The sequence below is a fragment of the Vipera berus genome (assembly GCF_964194415.1).
Source record: "Vipera berus genome assembly, chromosome: 2".
Lineage (NCBI taxonomy): Eukaryota > Metazoa > Chordata > Lepidosauria > Squamata > Viperidae > Vipera > Vipera berus.
In genome coordinates, this window is record NC_138203.1 from 283,866,217 (window position 1) to 283,884,218 (window position 18,002).

At 45.5% G+C, this 18,002-nt stretch overlaps 2 protein-coding genes across 2 annotated transcripts; both read right to left on the bottom strand.

The window, feature by feature from the left end:
- Positions 1-908: 908 nt before the first annotated feature.
- On the bottom strand, positions 909-10,309 carry LOC308663034 (uncharacterized protein; the record flags this gene model as incomplete). The annotated part of the gene is made up of 4 exons (XM_081319177.1): positions 909-4,185; positions 5,010-5,136; positions 6,129-6,239; positions 9,896-10,309. The coding sequence occupies 4 exons, from the start codon at positions 10,307-10,309 to the stop codon at positions 2,486-2,488; spliced, it is 2,352 nt and encodes a 783-aa protein (XP_081175303.1). The 3' UTR covers positions 909-2,485.
- A 2,275-nt stretch (positions 10,310-12,584) lies between these two features.
- On the bottom strand, positions 12,585-17,626 carry LOC308661173 (uncharacterized protein). The gene is made up of 4 exons (XM_081316007.1): positions 17,045-17,626; positions 16,323-16,436; positions 15,375-15,501; positions 12,585-14,788 (listed from the first exon to the last, which is right to left on the bottom strand). The coding sequence occupies exons 1-4, from the start codon at positions 17,459-17,461 to the stop codon at positions 13,335-13,337; spliced, it is 2,112 nt and encodes a 703-aa protein (XP_081172133.1). The 5' UTR covers positions 17,462-17,626; the 3' UTR covers positions 12,585-13,334.
- Positions 17,627-18,002: the final 376 nt, after the last annotated feature.

The window sequence follows — 18,002 nt, forward strand, 5'->3', positions numbered from 1 at the left end:
GACTGATATGTGTTACACACCTAGAATCTTCCACATTCAATTCTGATGGATCTCCACCTAAAATCTTCCGTAATCAATTCTTATGGATCTCTCATTTGGGTTCTTGTTTTATCATGCAGAGAATTTATCTGAACTTCCTACACTGCACTATACATCTTTTATTTCCCAATCTCAGACTTGCTTTTTGATCTATGAAACCTCATATTCTTTCCAAAGATCCCAACTAACCATGTTTAAGTGCAACTAATGGGCAAACCCAGCTCAGCAGCAAATTTTGGTCCAGGTTGTGCAACCCCTCAAAATTAGATTGAGTAACTCGGAAGGCATCTGCACAGAAAGGAAGGCAGGAGAAACAGAAAAAGATGGGGCCAAAAAAAGAGGAAAATAAGAAAAAACAGAAGAAAGTCTCCTTGACAAGACCCTATTTGGAATTCTCTGAGCTTAGGAGTATCAACACCCAAGCACAAATGTTTTTACCTTGTGTTCTGGCAAGGTTTGCTTAGCACAGCGGTTCAGATGGGGATTGTCTTGCTTAATCCCCAGTCTGTGTGCAGTTTGAACTTTATGGGGCTGCAGGTTAGAGCAGGGATGTCAAACTGCCGGCCCATGGGCCGGACGCATCACAACAAAACCGCGCCCACCCCATCGTCGGCAATGGGGAAAAAGCTCCGATACGTCGCGTGTCACGTGACGTCGTGAGTTTGACATGTCTGGGTTAGAGGCTTTCCAGGGAGCATCCAGTGATTGCATGGAGAAAACCTTGCTAGAATGACTTAGATGAGAGAATAGAAGGGGAACTCATCAAATTTGCAGATGACACTAAACTGGCAGAAACAGCCAACACCCCAGGAGACAAGCTCAGGATTCAAAAAGTTCTTGACAAACTGGAACAATGGGCCCTATTCAATAAAACGAGTTTTAATATGGAGAAATGCAGTGTTTTACATTTAGGCAGGAAAAATCAGGTACAAATACAGATTGGGCGAGACCTGGCTGAAAAACAGTAACTGTGAGAGGGACCTTGGAGTCCTAGTGGACGATCACTTGACTATGAGCCAGCAGTGTGCAGCAGCAGCCAAAAAATCTAATACAATCCTGGGTTCCATAAACAGGCATAGAATCAAGATCACGTGAAGAATTAGTACCACTTTATAAAACCCCACCTGGAATACTGCAACCAATTTTGGTCACCATACTACAAAAATGTTGAGACCTTGGAAAAAGTTCAGAGAAGAGCAACTAAGATGATCAAAGGCCTGGAAACGAAAACATGAAGAATGGCTGCAGGACTTGGGTTTGGCTTGTCTAAAGAAATGAATAGGGGTGATATGATAGCAGTATTCCAATATTTGAGACAGCCACAAAGAAGAGGGGGGTCAAATTATTGTCCAAAGCACCAGAGGGCAGGACAAGAAACAATGGTTGGAAACTGATCAGAGAGAGAAGCAACCTGGAATTAAGGAGAGTTCCTAACAGTGAGGACAATTAACCAGTGGAACAGCTTGCCTTCAGAAACCATGGGTGCTCCATCACTGGAGGTTTTTAAGAAGAGACTGAACAGTCACTTGTCTGAGATGGTATAGAATAATTTTTGTGCTTGAGCGGGGGGCTGGACTAGAAGACCTCCAAGATCCCTTCCAACTCCTATTTTCTGTTCTATTTTCTATCCCATCCTATCCTTATTCCTAGAGATAGTTAATATCTCCTTTCTCTTCCAATCTGAATTCCTGATTCTTTTTCTAATCAACTACCAAGGATAGAGGAAGTACCTGAATGCGTTTGAGAAATCATGGAACAAATTAATTTATATAATTTATACAAACAAAAAGTCTCTGCTGGTTCCATGCGATAAAAAAATTCCTCCTATGTCTGCATTCTTTGATGAAAAAATTGACATTTCATGGAGTTGCAGGTAGTCCTCAACTAACCACTATTGAGCCCAAAATTTCTGTTGCTAAAATGAAACATTTATTAAGTGAGTTTGCCCCATTTTATGACCTTTCTTGCCACAGTTAAATGAATCGCTGTAGGTGTTAAAATTAGTCAAACTGTTAAGTGAATCTGGTTTCCCCTGACGTTGCCAGGTCACAAAAGGGGATCACATGACCCCAGGACACTACATCCAGGGCTCTTTTTCTCATAGAACACTCAGAACGGAGTTCCGGCACCTTTTTTGGATGGAACCTTGTAGGGTAGGCAAGGTGGGTTGTATGACATGTGTGAGTTCCGGCACCTTTTTCTTTTACAAAAAAAGCACTGACTACATCCATCATAAATATGAGTTAATTACCAAATGTCTGACTTGATCACATAACTGCAGGGATGCAACAATGGTTGTGTGAAAACTGGTCATAACTCACTTTTTTCAGTGCCATTGTAACTTTGAACAATCGCTAAATGAACTGTTGAAAGTCGAGAACTATCTGTATATGGTTTTTACCATATACCTCTTTTTGTGTGAGAAGTGCACTATTCTCAATGAAGTTTATTCCACATTCCATGCATTTATAATTTCCTCCTGTGTAGATCTCTTCATGACAAATAAAGGTCCCGTAGTCATTAAAAAGGTTTTCTCATCCTCACTGCATTTATAAGGATTCTCTCCTGTGTGGATCCTTTGGTGCCGAATGAGGTCTTTGTTGTCAATAAAGCTGTCTTCGCACGCCATACATTTATATGGTCCCTCCCCCTTATGGATCCTTTTATGAGAATTAAGTTTTCCTTTTTGAGTAAAGCTCTTTCCACACTCCGGGCACTTATATGGTCTCTCTCCTGAATGGATACTTTTATGAGAAATAAGTTTTCCTTTCTCAGTAAAGCTCTTTCCACACTCCAGGCATTTGTAGGGCTTATCCTCTGTGTGAGTCATTTGGTGACGAATAAGATCTTTGTTGCCGAAAAAGCTCTTTCCGCACTCCAGGCATGTATACGATCTCTTTCCTGTGTGGACCCTTTGATGGGAAGTTAGCTCTCTATTCTCAATGAATCTTTTTCCACATTCCCTGCAGCTGTATGGCTTTTCACCTGTGTGGATCCTCTGATGACGGTTCAGATAAGAATTTCTACTGAAGCCCTTTCCACACTCTGTGCACTTGTAAGGTTTCTCTCCTGTGTGGACCCTTTCATGACAAGTAAGATGCTCTTTCTGAGTAAAGCTCTTTCCACACTCTATGCATTTGTATGGTCTTTCACCTGTGTGGATCCTTTTATGAGAATTAAGTCGTCCTTCCTCAGCAAAGCTCTTTCCACATTCTCTGCATTTATATGGTCTCTCCCCTGTATGGATTCGTTCATGACGAGTCAGATGTCCTTTCTGAGTAAATCCTTTTCCACACAATATGCATTTGTATGGAGTCTCTATAGGGAGGATCCTTTCATGAAGGGTAAAATTGTCAGTAAAGTTTTTTTCACACTCGACGCACCTATATCGACTCCGGTCTATATTGATCCTTTCACGGCAAGTAAGGTCTCTGTTCTCAATAAACCTCTTTCCACACTCTATGCATTTATATAATCTCTCGCCTGTGTGGATCCTTCTATGAGAGCTAAGTTGCCCTTTTTGAGCAAAGCTCTTTCCGCATTCTGTGCACGTATAGGGCTTCTCCCCTGTGTGAATCCTTCTGTGATGAGTAAGGTGTCCTTTCTGACTGAACTGCTTTCCACACTCTGTGCATTTATGTGGTTTATCACCGGTGTGGACCCTCTGATGGCGATTGAGATTACTCTTGCTACTGAAGCTCTTTCCACACCTCATGCATAGTTTTATCTTTCTGCTCAATACAAAATCTCTCCCAAATTTGACAAAGGTATGTGCTTTGTGTTTCCCATAGAGTTTTGTATGTAAAGCAAGAGAGAAGAACTGGTTAACATATTTTTCACACTGTTTGGAGACATACTCTTTTCCTGTAGTCTGACTTCTGCCAGATTCCTCTAAATCAAATTCATTTTGCTCTATTTTGCCATATTTTCCTTTTCTCTTCTCTCTCTGACCGGGCTGAGTAAGGAATCCATGGAATTCAATAGGGAGAGAAATGGAGGACATCTCCTCTCCATCTTCTGAGGGGCTTCTTGCATGCATTTGTGGGTCCCCTTGATGGCCAAACATCATTTCTTCCACTTCATGCTTTGTTCTTTGCATTGGCATTAACCTTGGCTGCTTGTCATTCTCATTCTCCAGCCCATCACCTGGTGAAGAAAAGAAAATAGAAATTCCTATTAGAATTTAAATGTCAAGCACCAGGGAAATCAGAAGATCCAGGCAGTTCAAATGGGTATAAAGATTTCTTGCAAACTTAAGCTCTCTACAAGAACCTGAACTACTAACGACTAAAGCAAATTGGCAGTAGATAACAGTTGAAGGAATTCAAGATGACCTGGACTTAAGTCTCTTGTGGGCTCAAGGGGACTCATGACTGATGACACGTTTGATCCCTCCCTTGGGCACAGCCTGGTCCTCTGCTACATTACAAATGTTAAGGACAGGCAATTCCTTTTCTCAAAAACATGGTTTGCTAGTTTGGAGATGTTGAGTGGAAGATGTTATCTAGGAATTTTAATGGAATCCAAGGAATTTTTAGTTGGGAGTCCATCTGACCTGTTATTCTGCCCAGGCATTTCCATGGAGTATCTAAGGCCTTTCCCAAAACTATGGTCAGCGTTTCTGCCAAGGCCTTGGCTGTGACGAGAACCTTGGACAAAATTAACCCTGATTTGTCTTTGCCCTTGAATTGTTATCCAGCAGCATCCTGGCAGTTGAAGGGAATAAAGGAGAAGTGGATATGGCTATTTCCTGCAGTTGCTTTTCCATGGATATTTGCTAATTATGAAACATGTCACCCTGATTGTTTTCTTGAAATTAGGAAAGGTTTCAAAGATGTGCTATTATTCAGATGGTGGCCAGGTAGAGTCCTCACCACCCTAAGCAAATGAGTGAAGGCATCTTCCCTGTTTACCTCCCAGTGAAAACACCTTTCCCAATGAATGGAACCCAGAGCAAAGAGGGTCCTTACCAAGAGTAGCCATATTACTGGAAACATCCAGCATGACCTCCCTGCACAAGGCCTTCTGGCCAGAATCCAGCAGTGCCCACTCCTCCTCTGTGAAGTCCACAGCCACCTCCTCAAAAGGAGCAGAGCTCTAGAAAGAGAAACAACATATTCATTAGTAGACAATCCCAGGAAACACTTGTATGTTTTGGGCACAAACCAGAAAACAGAGATTTGCAAAACACCAAATGGAGATTTTATGGAAAAGCAGGCTTAAGTCTACTTCTCCCCATAATCCTTGTCGCTGTGAAGCTCCAAGTTCAGGCTGTTGCTTTGGCTGCAACAATCTTGGCTTAAGTGTATCTAAGTAATATAATGACAACATTGCTCTCACTGGGCAGCCTCTCCCTAGTACAAAATAATTCAACAAGGAGGTTGGGGAGAGAGTATCCCTGGCCTCACCTGTCTAGTTCAGCAGATTCCTTAGAAAATAGGATAGGGGACTATAACACATTTTTAATGGATATATCTCTGCAGCAGTTTTAATCTAATTGATATTGTTTCATTTCATGGTTTTTATTTTTTAACTTGTTTTGAAAAGTGTTTTGAAGACCATTAAGAAAGATGAAACTCTTCCAACTCATAAATTACATTTCCTATTATATTTCCTATTCCTATTACATTTCTTAATAACAGAGTTGGAAGGAGATCTTCTAATCCAACCACCTGCTCAAACAGGAGACACAATATAATTCCAGACAAGTGGCTGTCCAGTCTCTTCTCAAGTCTCCAATGATGGAGCACCCACAACTTCTGAAGGCAAGTTCTTCACTGGTTAATTGTTCTCAATGCTAGGAAATTTCTCCTTAATGTCATGGGCCTTCAGAGGCCCGTTTGGAGGAGGAAGAGTTGGAGCTGGGACCGGACGTCAGGGGAGGCATGCCAGGGGCTGAGGATGATGCTATCCTGGGTCCCTCAGGCATGGGGGGAGGTGGTCAACTAGACGGAGAGTTGGCTGCCTGCACAGACACAGGCCATTCTGGGGAGACCCCATGTTCAAATGCACACAGACTCAGCATTTGGTTGTAATAGCAGCTCATGAATGGAAGGAATTTAAACTTTTCACAAGAAACCCACACTTACTTGGCAAGGTGGTCCCATTTGGATTCTTCTGAAAAGCTCTTTAGAAGGACTGGATGGATCTCCTGTTCCCTGAAGCTCTGCTGAGATATCTCCCATGAATGGCTCCTGCAACTGAAAGAACAACCTGGTTTATGATCCATTTTCAAATGACTGTAACCATATTAGTTCACATGCTTTACTTTTTTTCTCTTCACTTGTACATCCCCAATCCAAGTCATCAAACTTGAAAACTCCAGCTCTATGGTGTTCTCCTTCCAGTAGGAAGACCACCAATCAAGCAGTTCAGGAATAGACCTTGGAATAAAAATAGAGATGCTTTCAGGGGTAAAATGCACCCCCTGAAAACACTGACTGCCATTAAAAAGAAATTTGAATAATTCATTCTTTCTCACCACCAATTCCTAGTCAGGTCTAACTTGTAATGAGAAATTAAGAATTAAGACAATTAAGACAAAATATAGAAAACAAAAGCTGAACTAGGGAGAATCTCTGTTGGAATGGAATGTAACCTTCTGGCAGATTTGCCCAATAAACCATTTTTGCAATATGATTTTGAAGGGTATTCAACTTTAATGAATATGTTCTCCATATCAAAGCACAGAGATATACAGAGAGCAATAATATCCCAAAATGGACTAAAAGAATGATATGCCACAAACTGGGAATAGATCATACTAGAATTAGTAATAAAAATCATGACAGGAACTTTCATAACCAAAACCTGCCCACACAATCTTTCCACTTACATTAATTGGGGAAAACATGTAGGTTTGGGATCTGCATCTCTACTTATTTTTGCTGAAACTAAGCAATGTAAAAATGGTAATTATACTCATACTGATTTGGTAAATTATTTTACTGAATACCACTGCTTTCAAGGGTGATTGTGCTCATTACAGCAAAAAAGCTTGGGGAGAGGGGAAAAGTGGTTCCTGTACTTCTGCCTTCTAACAGCAAACATAGGGTTTGAGATATGCAACCTAAGCGCTGTTTGGTCCACACAATTTTCATGTTTTATTTCATAACTTTTTATAATCCTCTGTCCACTCCTCGTACTAATTTGCAGCCGTGTGAAATCTCTTTGCTTTTATTTTAATTTATTTATTTATTTATTTATTATTGGGACTTATATGCCGCCCTATCTCCCGAAGGACTCAGGGCGGCTAACAACAGTAACATATAATAAATACAGAAGTTAAGATAAAAATTAAAATTAAAGGCCTCTGTACAATAAATTAAAATTAAAATTAAAATAAATTAAAAGATAGAGTTAAAAATTAAAAATATAATAGGTATCTGGATCCGTACCAATCGGGTTTCAGACCCGGGTATAGCACGGAGACGGCATTGGTCGCACTGGTGAATGATCTCTGGCGGGCCCGAGATAGAGGTTATTCCTCTGTCCTGGTCCTATTAGATCTCTCAGCGGCTTTTGATACCATCGACCACGGTATCTTACTGCGTCGTCTTGAGGGGTTGGGAGTGGGAGGCACCGTTCTGCGGTGGTTCTCCTCCTACCTCTCGGGCCGTTCGCAGACGGTGTTAGCCCTAGGCCCCTTAGTTGTGGAGTGCCTCAGGGGTCGGTGCTCTCGCCCCTCCTGTTCAACATCTATATGAAGCCGCTGGGAGAGATCATCCGTGGCTTCGAGGTGAAGTATCATCAATATGCTGATGATACCCAGCTTTTCATCTCCACCCCGAACCAACCCAGTGATGCCCTCGATGTGATGTCCCGTTGCCTGGAAGTGGTACAGATTTGGATGGGAAAGAACAGGCTTCGGCTCAACCCGGCCAAGACTGAGTGGCTTTACATACCGTCATCTCGTTTAGTCCAAGAGGTTCCATCTTTGATTATAGGAGGAGAGATGTTACCTCCCGTTGATAGAGCACGCAATCTGGGCATCCTCCTAGATTCACGACTCAGTTTTGAAGATCATATTGGAGTCGTAGCTAGGGGGGCATTTGCCCAGATTCGCCTAATATACCAATTGCGCCCCTTTCTGGACCGAGATGCCCTACGTACAGTCACCCACGCTCTCGTTACCTCCCGTATAGACTACTGCAATGCTCTCTACATGGGGCTGCCCTTGAAAACCACCCGGAGGCTTCAGCTGGTGCAGAATGTGGCTGCACGGGTAGTGATGGGAGCTCCCCGATACTCCCATATAACACCTCTGCTCCATGAGCTGCATTGTTTACTGGTTGCCCTCCGGGTGAGATTTAAGGTGCTGGTACTTACCTTTAAAGCCCTACATGGCTTAGGCCCGGGATACTTGCAGGACCATCTGCTACCGGGAATGAATTCCCATCGCCCAGTACGCTCACACAGAGAAAGCCTCCTCAGGGTACCGTCGGCTAGACAATGTCGGCTGGCGAACCCCAGGGGAAGGGCCTTCTCAGCCAGTCCTATGGAATCAGCTCCCCCCTGAGCTTAGGATGGCCCAAGATCTCCGGTCCTTTCGCCGCGGCCTCAAAACACTCCTTTTCCACCTGGCTGACCTGGACTGACAGGCATTTTAATTATGTTTACAATTTTTAATTTATTTTTAATTTTTAATTTTAATTTATTGCACATATGACTTTAATTTTAATTTTATCTTAATTTCTGTTATATGTCATTGTTGTTAGCCGCCCTGAGTCCTTCGGGAGATAGGGCGGGATATAAGTCCCATTAATAAATAAATAAATAAATAAATAAATAAATAAATAAATAAATAAATAAATAAAATCCCTGTCAGTCCAGGTCAGCCAGGTGGAAAAGGACCGGAGATCTTGGGCCATCCAAAGCTAATGGGGGAGCTGGTTCCACAGGGCTGGCGCTCCCACAGAGAAGGCCCTCCCCCTGGGGGTCGCCAGCCGACATTGTTTAGCCAATGGTACCCTGAGGCGGCCTTCTCTGTGTGAGCGTACTGGGCGATGGGAATTCGTTTTCCTGCTTCTTACCAAACATATTATCTACATCTAGAAGAAGAAACATTAAGTTTCCAAAATCGGTTAACAGGTCCTGTTTATGAGAAAGAGGATTCACTTATCTTAAGTTCACTGCTAATGGTACTGACCAAGATTTCTAAAAGAACCAGAGAACTGGGATGATCCAATTGATATATACATTTAAGGTGGGATTTTTGTGGAAGAACTTTTGTTGGATACAGGAGCCCTCTTAGATTCAGGATTGGGGTCTGTGTTTCTGATCTGGGAATCCTGATTGGAGGAACCATTTCCCAATCCTTAGATCAGGGTTCCCCCCACACACACCCCTATCCGTGAACCGGTACCAGGCCGCAGCATGCCAGCAACTGTGTCCCCACAAACAAGCAAAGCAGGCAGCACACAAAACCATGAACTCTCCAGTCCGTGGGAAAAACCTTTCTCCACAGAACTGGACCTTGGTGCCCAAAAAGTTGTGGACCTCTGCCTTAGAGGTAGTCCAGACAAAAACCATGACAATGAATATGAGCTCTACCTTTATTGTAAAGCCACTTTAAATAGAATATTGCAATTCTGAAAGTATTGTTCCCATCCTCCCCTTTTCCTTGCAGCAAAACTAGGAAGAGTTTTATGAGTTTTCTTCCCTCACCCCTCCACCTCCATGTGGAAACTGAGATGTCTTTTAAAAATTATTACTGTCCAGTCGATGACATATTCCCATCTCCCAAAGTTATTTCCACATACTACCGGTATTGCACCCTGCCAACACGTGTTCTCTGGATGCCTTTTCTGACTGTAAAGAAAAGAGAGGCGTAAAAGAGGCTGAAATTCTCTCTCACCTTCCGGGCCTCTCCGGGGGGCTCCCGGGGGGCGGAGGAGGTCGGCGGGCTGAGCAGGAAGCCCTCGGCCAGGGCCACCGCCTGGGCGCAGCTCTCCGCCCCGCACTCCCGCAGCCAGCCCGCCAGCTCCGGGGGCAGCAGGGCCAGCAGCTGCTCCAGCACCACCCGGTCCAGCATCTCGGCTTTGCCGCTCCGCTCGGGCCGCAGCCACCCGCGGCACAGCCGGTGCAGGCGGCTGCAGAGCGCTCGGGGCCCCTCGTCCTCCCGGGGGCGGCAGCTGCGGAAGCGCCGGCGCTCGGCCTCGGAGTTGCGGGGCCCCTCGGGGAGGCCTTTCGGGCCGCCGCCGCCGCTCCCCGCCTGAAGAGCCGCGGGGGCTGTTGCTGCTCCCGCCCACGGAGACCCCGGGGCCTCCATCGGCAAAGCCCAAAAGGGGGAAGCTCCCTCTGAGGCGGCCCTCGGTCACCGCGGCCCCGCCCACCCCTCCCCTCTCGCGGTTTTAGGGGGGGCGAGAAGGGGCGGGGCTCCGCTTCCTCAGAGCTTCTGAGGCGAAGAAAAGCAGCTGCGAGTCGCTCCCGCCTCAGGTTCCCGCGCCCTCCTATCCCCTCAGAATCTCAGTCAGAGAGTGCCGCATCCTAGAGAAGGGAAAGGCCGTAGCCCCGCCCCCCCCCGTCCTTCGTTTACTGCTCCCGCCTAGAGCTTCTCCTACGGCAACTGCCCTGTGCTTCGAGGGTTGGCTAAGATCCCCTGCGCATGCCCTGTTTCCCTGATGCCGCTTAAAGGACGCCCGAGTTTAGTTGCTGGGGGAGGATCCAGTCGGGAGTGGCGGGGGATGCGAGTGTGGAGAAGCGCAATAGGCGGCCTAGAATGATGGGTGCGGTGGGGATTGAGCTGGGCACAAATGAACAAAGCGTCTTTGGAGGAAACCTAGTTTGATCGCTGCTTCTGGGCACCCGGGATTTTTCTTCTCCAAACCCCCCCCCCGGCAATCCTCTTGGAAAATGTAGATGCGTTCCTGGGACAGGTGGAAGAAATGGGGGAGGGGGAGGAGAGGAGACTTGAGGAAGGGCAGTGCAAATGTGAGAAATGGAAAGAGCCCCATGGTAGGCATCCAGCCAGTACGGTAAATGTATTTATATATTATTAAATATATAAGCATGGGGATTCCTTCAGGCCTGTGTATTTGTCCGCTCTGTTGTCTGTATTCCTGTGGTGACCTTCAATGAAGGAATTCCCTCCCCCCCTTTTTTTTTCTACAATCTGCTCCACATCTTTTAAGTTGCTATTTATGTTCTGTTGAAGTCTTGACTTTTTTTAATTCATCTTTTCTGCTTGATCTTTCCTGGCTGACTGATTCTTAAAAAGTTGGTTTCAAGGAGCTGCATTACCTTAAAAAAAATCCCAGAAATTGGCTTCCTGAAGTGGGTTTGTCCTCTTAGGTGGACTCAAATATGGGCCTCCATATCGTTGGCCGTTAACAACTGGGTCAGATAGTGGTTCTAAGGATACACAGGAGACGGGAGAATTACACGTCATAAGAGTTTATTAATAAGGTTCCAAGAGTATAAAGAGTTTCTTCTCCAAAATGTGTTGGGAATCTCAAGCGGTGGAGAATTGTCTTGGCAACTGCTCAAAAGTATGCAGTCATTTTGGGGGCTGATCTCCTTCAACTTCTCCTGGTCAGAAGATAGCAAAAGGAAATGACAAGATTTCTTTAGCTCAGGGCTCTTCAAACCTGGTCCTTTTACTACTTGTGGACTTCAAGTCCCAGAATTCCTCAGCCAAAGTGCCTAGCTGAGGAATTCTGGGAGTTGGAAGTCCACAAGTCATAAAAGGGCCAAGTTTGAAGAGCCCTGCTTTAGCTAAAGAAAGGGGAGAAACACGAACACTATTTTGTGGGAATTAACATCTGCAGACTGTAATCCTTTTTAAATTTGGCAAATTTATACAATTTCAGATACATGCTCAACATCACAAATATACAATGCTATCAAGATAAGTGTTCCAATATCTCAGGCTGCCACAAAAAAGAGGGAGTCAAGCTATTCTCCAAAGCACCTGAGGGCAGGACAAGAAGCAATGGATGGAAACTAATCAAGGAGAGAAGCAACCTGGAACTAAGGAGAAACTTCCTGACAGAACAATTAACCAGTGGAACAACCTGCCTCCAGAAGCAGTGAATGCTCTAACACTGGAAGTTTTTAAGAAGAGACTAGACAGCCATTTGTCTGAAACCACTGGGTTTCCTGCCTGAGCAGGGGTTGGACTAGATCACGGGTCGGCAACCCGCGGCTCCGGAGCCGCATGCGGCTCTTTGAGCCGTCTCCTGCGGCTCCCAGCCGCCCGGTGTGCGCGCACCTCTTTGAATGGGCAGTGGTGCGCGCGCACCTCTCCAAATGGAGAGTGGCACCGCCCGTTTGGAGAGGTGCGCGCGTACCTCCGCGCGAACGGGCAGAGATGCCGCTCTTTGAGGAAGCTGTAGCGGCCCGTCTCCGAAGCTGCCGCTTTCGGCAGCTTTGCAGACGGGCCGCTACAGCTTCCTCAAAGAGCAGTGCCCCTGCCCATTCTGAGAGGTGCGCACGCACCTCTCCAAACGGGCGGTGCCACTCTCCATTTGGAGAGGTGCGCGCACACCACTGCACGTTCAAAGAGGTGCGTGCACACCGGGCGGCTGGGAGCCGCAGGAGACGGGTGCACTAAAGCAGTCAGACAATGGATTCCAGGTGACAGAAAGCATTCACAAGAGACCTACAACATGATGGAGTGACAACATCAGCAAGTATTGTGGGCCCAAGTGGCAGAGGAAAGCTCAAGACATGGAAACATGCAGAAGAGACCTTTATACTGTAATGGATAAACAGTGGTTAGAATGAGGATGTAATTTGTTTTGTATAGTTTTTTCAGTAAACAAAGAGGGAAGTCAAGTAAGTCATCAGTCCTCCGGTTGGAAAAAGATAGTGATAGGGTGATGGGCAACAGGGAGTAAACTGAAGTGCTTAATTCATATTTTGCATCCCTCTTTCCACATCATGCGGAAAGGGAAGAAAAATGCTGGTTGAAACAAGCAATGAAAGAACTGGCTGGACTGAATGAAATCCAGTATTTGGGACCAGAAAGATAATGAACATCCTTCAATGGATTTATACGGATTCTTCTGTGGGCATTCTTTTATGAGAATTATAGTGTCCTTCCAAGTAAAGCTTTATCCACTCCCCCTACATTTACAAATTTCTCCTGTGTTGATCCTCTAATGGTGAGTCAAATAAAGAGTTCCTATTGGAGGACTTTCCACTTTATTCGTTTAGGTTTCCACCCAGTATGGATCCTTTCACAAGATGTTCTTTCCCAGTAAAATTATTTCGACACTCTATTAATATGGAATTTCCCTGTGTGGATTCTGTCATGAGTAAATGTTGTGTGATAGTTAAAAGCCATCTCCACACTATATGCATTTATATGGTCCCACTTCCATGTGGATCCTTTTATGGGAATTAAGTGCCCCTATTTGAGCAAAACTTCTTCCACACTCTAGACATTTATATGGTCTCTCCCCTGTATGGATTCTTTCATGATTAATAAGAGCACTTTTCTGAGTAAATTGCTTTCCACACTCCATGCACTTGAATGGTGTCTCCCGAGTATGGATTCTTTCATGACGAATAAGATCTCTGTTCCAGTTAAAGCTTTTTCCACACTCCAAGCATTTATATGGTCTATCCACTGAGTGGATCCTTTTGTGAGAATAAAGATGTCCTGTCCGAGCAAAGCTTTTTCCACATTCTGTGCATTTATATGGTTTATCTCCTGTGTGAATCGTTTCATGACCGGCAAGACATCCTTTCCGAGCAAAACTCTTTCCACACACCAAGCATTTATATGGTCTCTCCCCGGTGTGGATCCTTTTATGAGAATTAAGATGTGCTGTTTGAGCAAAGCTTTTTCCACACTCCGTGCATTTATACGGTCTCTCCCCAGTATGGATCCTTTCGTGATGTGTTAGATCTCTGCTCCAATTAAAGCTTTTTCCACATTCCAAACATTTATATGGTCTCTCCCCTGTGTGCATTCTTTTATGAGCATTCAGTTGTACTGTTTGAGCAAAGCTTTTTCCACACAATGTGCATTTATATGGCTTCTCCCCCATGTGGATCCTTTCATGACCAGTAAGAGATCCTTTCTGAGCAAAACTTTTCCCACACTCCATGCACTTGTATGGTCTCTCCCCAGTGTGGATCCTTTCGTGACGAATAAGATCTTTGCTCCAGTTAAAGCTTTTTCCACACTCCAGGCATTTGTATGGTCTTTCCCCTGTGTGCATCCTTTGGTGGAAAGTAAGGCGCCAGTTGTCAATAAACCCCTTTCCACACTCCATGCATTTATATGATCTCTCTCCTGTGTGGATCTTTTTATGGGAATTAAGTTTTCCTTTCTGAGTGAAGCTTTTTCCACACTCCAAGCATTTATATGGTTTCTCTGCTGCGTGGATCCTTTGATGTCGATTAAGGTCACTGTTCTTAAAAAAGCGCTTTCCACATTCCAGGCAATTATACGGTCTGTCCCCTATATGGATCTTTTTAGGACACATAATCTCTGTTTTCTGACAAAAGCTTTTTTCAAATTCTGGATATTTACCTGGCCTCTCACCTAGGTAGATACTCTGATGACAGTTAAAATTACTCGTGCTAATGAAGCTGTTTCCGTACTTCATGCAGAGTTTCATCTTTTTGCTGAGACTGAAATCCCTCTCGTATTTGACAAACGTATGTGGTTTATGTTTCCTATGCAGTATTTTAGGTAAAGTAAAAGAGAAGGAATGACTCTTTGCAGAGAGCGCTCTTTGCAGTGTCAATAGCCCTGGCTGCTTGTTATTCTCATTCCCCAGCTTATCACCATCACCTGCTTAGAAAAAAGAAAGAAATTCTCATTAGAATTTACGATAATGGAGAAGGGGTGGGGATCTCCCTAGTGAAAAATATGCCCATCCGAGCATCAGGTTTGACACCAGCTATGTGTCAACATAGTAGATGTTTGGTTATCTAGGTAGGAGACTAATGCTATCCAAGAGATTTTTCAGCCCTGAACCAGATAAAGGCTTTGCTGTTGATATGTCAATCTGCCCAGGACTTTCCATGGAAAGCCATGGTGAGCGTTTTTGCCAAGGACTTAGTTGTGTTCTAGAAGAGTGGCTGTGATGACAACCTTGGATAAATTTGCCCATGAAGTGCCTTGGCTGGTTTGTCATCCAGAGGGCCCTGGCACTTAAAGAGAATGAAAGGGAAGTTTATGGGGCTCTTTGCACCTGTGGCTCCTCCATTGGATATTATCTACATGCTAAACATTCTCACTCTGATTTTCCTGAAATTGGGGAAGGTTTTACAGGTGGTAGCCAGATAAGTATTTGAGTGCAAGGATCTTCCCTGTTTACCGGCCACTGAAAACACCTTTCCCAATGAACTGAACCCAGAGCAAAGAGGATCCTTACCCAGAGTGGCCATATTACTAGAAACCTCAAGCATGACTTCCCTCCACAAGGCCTGCTGGCCAGAATCCAGCAGTGCCCACTCCTCCTCTGTGAAATCCACAGCCACCTCCTCAAAAGAAGCAGAGCTCTAGAAAGGAAACAACATCTTCATTAGTAGACAATCCTCTATGTTTCTTACTTCCAAAAGAGGAAAAAGAGCTTTGCAAGAGATCAAATGGACATTTTCTTATAGGACAGGCATAGGCCCTGTACACACAAGGTCTTTAAGGGTGGGAAGCCTCCCTCCACCTCCTCCATGCTGCTGTTGTAAACATGGCTTAGATGCATCCAAGTTGTAGAATGGCACTCCTTGGAGACCCCCACCCTTCCTGGAACCATGGTGGTTTTGGGCGCAGGAATCCCATAGCCTCTTCTCCCTGGCTCAGCAAAATACAAATTTCTTAGAAAACAGACCAAAACTGCGAAGAATCTTTTACCTGGCCCATTTCAAAATGTTGTAAATGACCCTGGAAATATTAAGTCACTTGACCAACAGACTTATCATTAAAAGGTGTCAGCTTTGACTTAGGAGATTTTATATGAGAAATTTGTCCATCCCATAATTTACTTTTAAGTGGATATATTGGCCTGCTTCTGAAGCAGTTTTTGTACAATTGATATCGTTTCCCTTCATGGCTTTTATCTTTTTTTACTTCTTTTCCAAAGCCTTTAGAAGAATATTAGGAAAGATTAAGCTCTCCCAACATATAAATTATATTTGCAAATAGAAGGCTCTTCTGAATTGTTCTTCGTTTGCATTCTCAGAACAATCTTGAAGGCTGAATGAGTGAGGCTCACTGGTTCATTCTGTGGGGACAGCAGGTTCAAATGTACAGATTCAGCATTTGGTTTTCAGAGTAACTCACAAATGAGAGGCATTTAAACTTCTCACAAGAAAGTTACACTTACCTGGCAATGTGGCCCCAGGTGAATTCTCCTGAAATGAAGCTCCTCAGAATCATTGGATGGATCTCTTTTTCCATAGAGCTCTGCTGAGATCTCCCCAATGAATAGCTCCTGCCCCTAAAAGGAAAGTCTGGCTTATGATCCATTTTCAAATGACTTTAACCATGTTAGTTCGTTTGTACTTTTCCAACCCAGGTCAAAATGAGAGCTCTGTGGGTTGCTCTTATTTCTGAATAAACGCCTGCCACTTTTGTAAAATGCTTCATTGCTTCTTTTTTTATTTCCTATTTTCCTTCAGATCAGGAGCTGCTTCTTTATCTCCTCCCCTTTACTTGAGGACTCTGGTCTTTCCTGCTTTATGAATGTATTTATGCCTATTCTATCTTGTCCACTTTCTCCTGAGGGAAAAAAAGGATTAATCTCCCCTTCCTTTTGGGGTGCCTTCTCTATGCCTCTTGTGGGGTGGAGACCACCAACCTGGCAGTTCAAGACGAGGTCTTGGAATGAACACCGAAATGGTTTTGGAGGTAAAAGGCACCCCCTGAAAACAATATGACTATCATTAAAACGCAATTTGGACACTTCATTCTTTCTCACCACAAATTCCCAATCAGGTTTAGGTTGTAATGAGAAATGTTTTAAGACGATTTTGAAAATACAGAAAAAAACACCTGAACTAGGGAGAATCTCTTATGCAACAGAAAGGGGATGAAATTCCCTCTCACCTGCCGGCCCTCTCCGGGCGGCTCCCAGGGGGCGGAGGAGGGCGGCGGGCCGAGCAGGAACCCTTCGGCCAGGGCCACCGCTTGGGCGCAGCTCTCCGCCCCGCACTCCCGCAGCCAGCCCGCCAACTCCGGGGGCAGCAGGGCCAGCAGCTGCTCCAGCACCACCCGGTCCAGCATCTCGGCTTTGCCGCTCCGCTCGGGCCGCAACCACCCGCGGCACAGCCGGTGCAGGCGGCTGCAAAGCGCCCTGGGACCCTCGTCCTCCCGGGGGAGGCAGCTGCGGAAGAGCCGGCGCTCGTCCTCGGAGCTGCGGGGCCCCTCGGGGAGACCGCTCGGGCCGAAGTCGCCGCTTTCCCCGGATTCCCCGCCGCCTCCCGCCTGAAGGGCCGTTGCTTCTCCCGTCCCCGGAGCCTCCATTCGGTCTCCCGCTTCGGCGAAACCCGAACGGGGAAAGCTCCCTCTGAGGCGGCTCTCGGTCACAGCGGGCCCTCCCCCGCCCGCCCCTCTCCCGGTTTCTGAAGGGGCGAAAAGGGGCGGGGATCCTCTTCCTCAGAGCTTCTGAGGCGGAGAAGAGCAGCTGCAAGTCGCTCCCGCCTCAGGCTCCCCTTTCCTCCCTGCACTCCCAGACACTGGGTCAGAGAGGGCTGCTTCCTAGAGAGGCGAAGCCCTAGAAGCCCCTTGGTTTACCGCTCTTGACTAGAGCGTCTCCTAAGGCAACTAACCGCCTCCCTTGTCCTCTGCTCGACGTCCAGGACTGGCAAAGTTTTTCTGCGCATGCCCCGTTCCCTGATGAGTTTGTGGTCTGGCGGAACCTTTAGTCGTGGAGTGGGGATGCTAGAGGGCGGAGAACGGCCCGGGTGGGGGGGGCATGATTGAGCCGGGTCTAGAATGAAAAAAACGCTTTTGGATAGAACCTGATTTGATTGTTGCTTCTTGATACCTGAGATTTCTTTTTTCC

Bases quoted from the DNA above. Each gene is read 5' to 3' on its own strand.
- LOC308661173 (XM_081316007.1), bottom strand. From the start codon at position 17,461: ATGGAGGCTCCGGGGACGGGAGAAGCAACGGCCCTTCAGGCGGGAGGC. The intron at 16,437-17,044 runs GTGAGAGGGAAT...CTTTCCTTTTAG, and splicing joins CGCCCGGAGAGGGCCGGCAG to GGGCAGGAGCTATTCATTGG. The intron at 15,502-16,322 runs GTAAGTGTAACT...TTTCCTTTCTAG, and splicing joins ACCTGGGGCCACATTGCCAG to AGCTCTGCTTCTTTTGAGGA.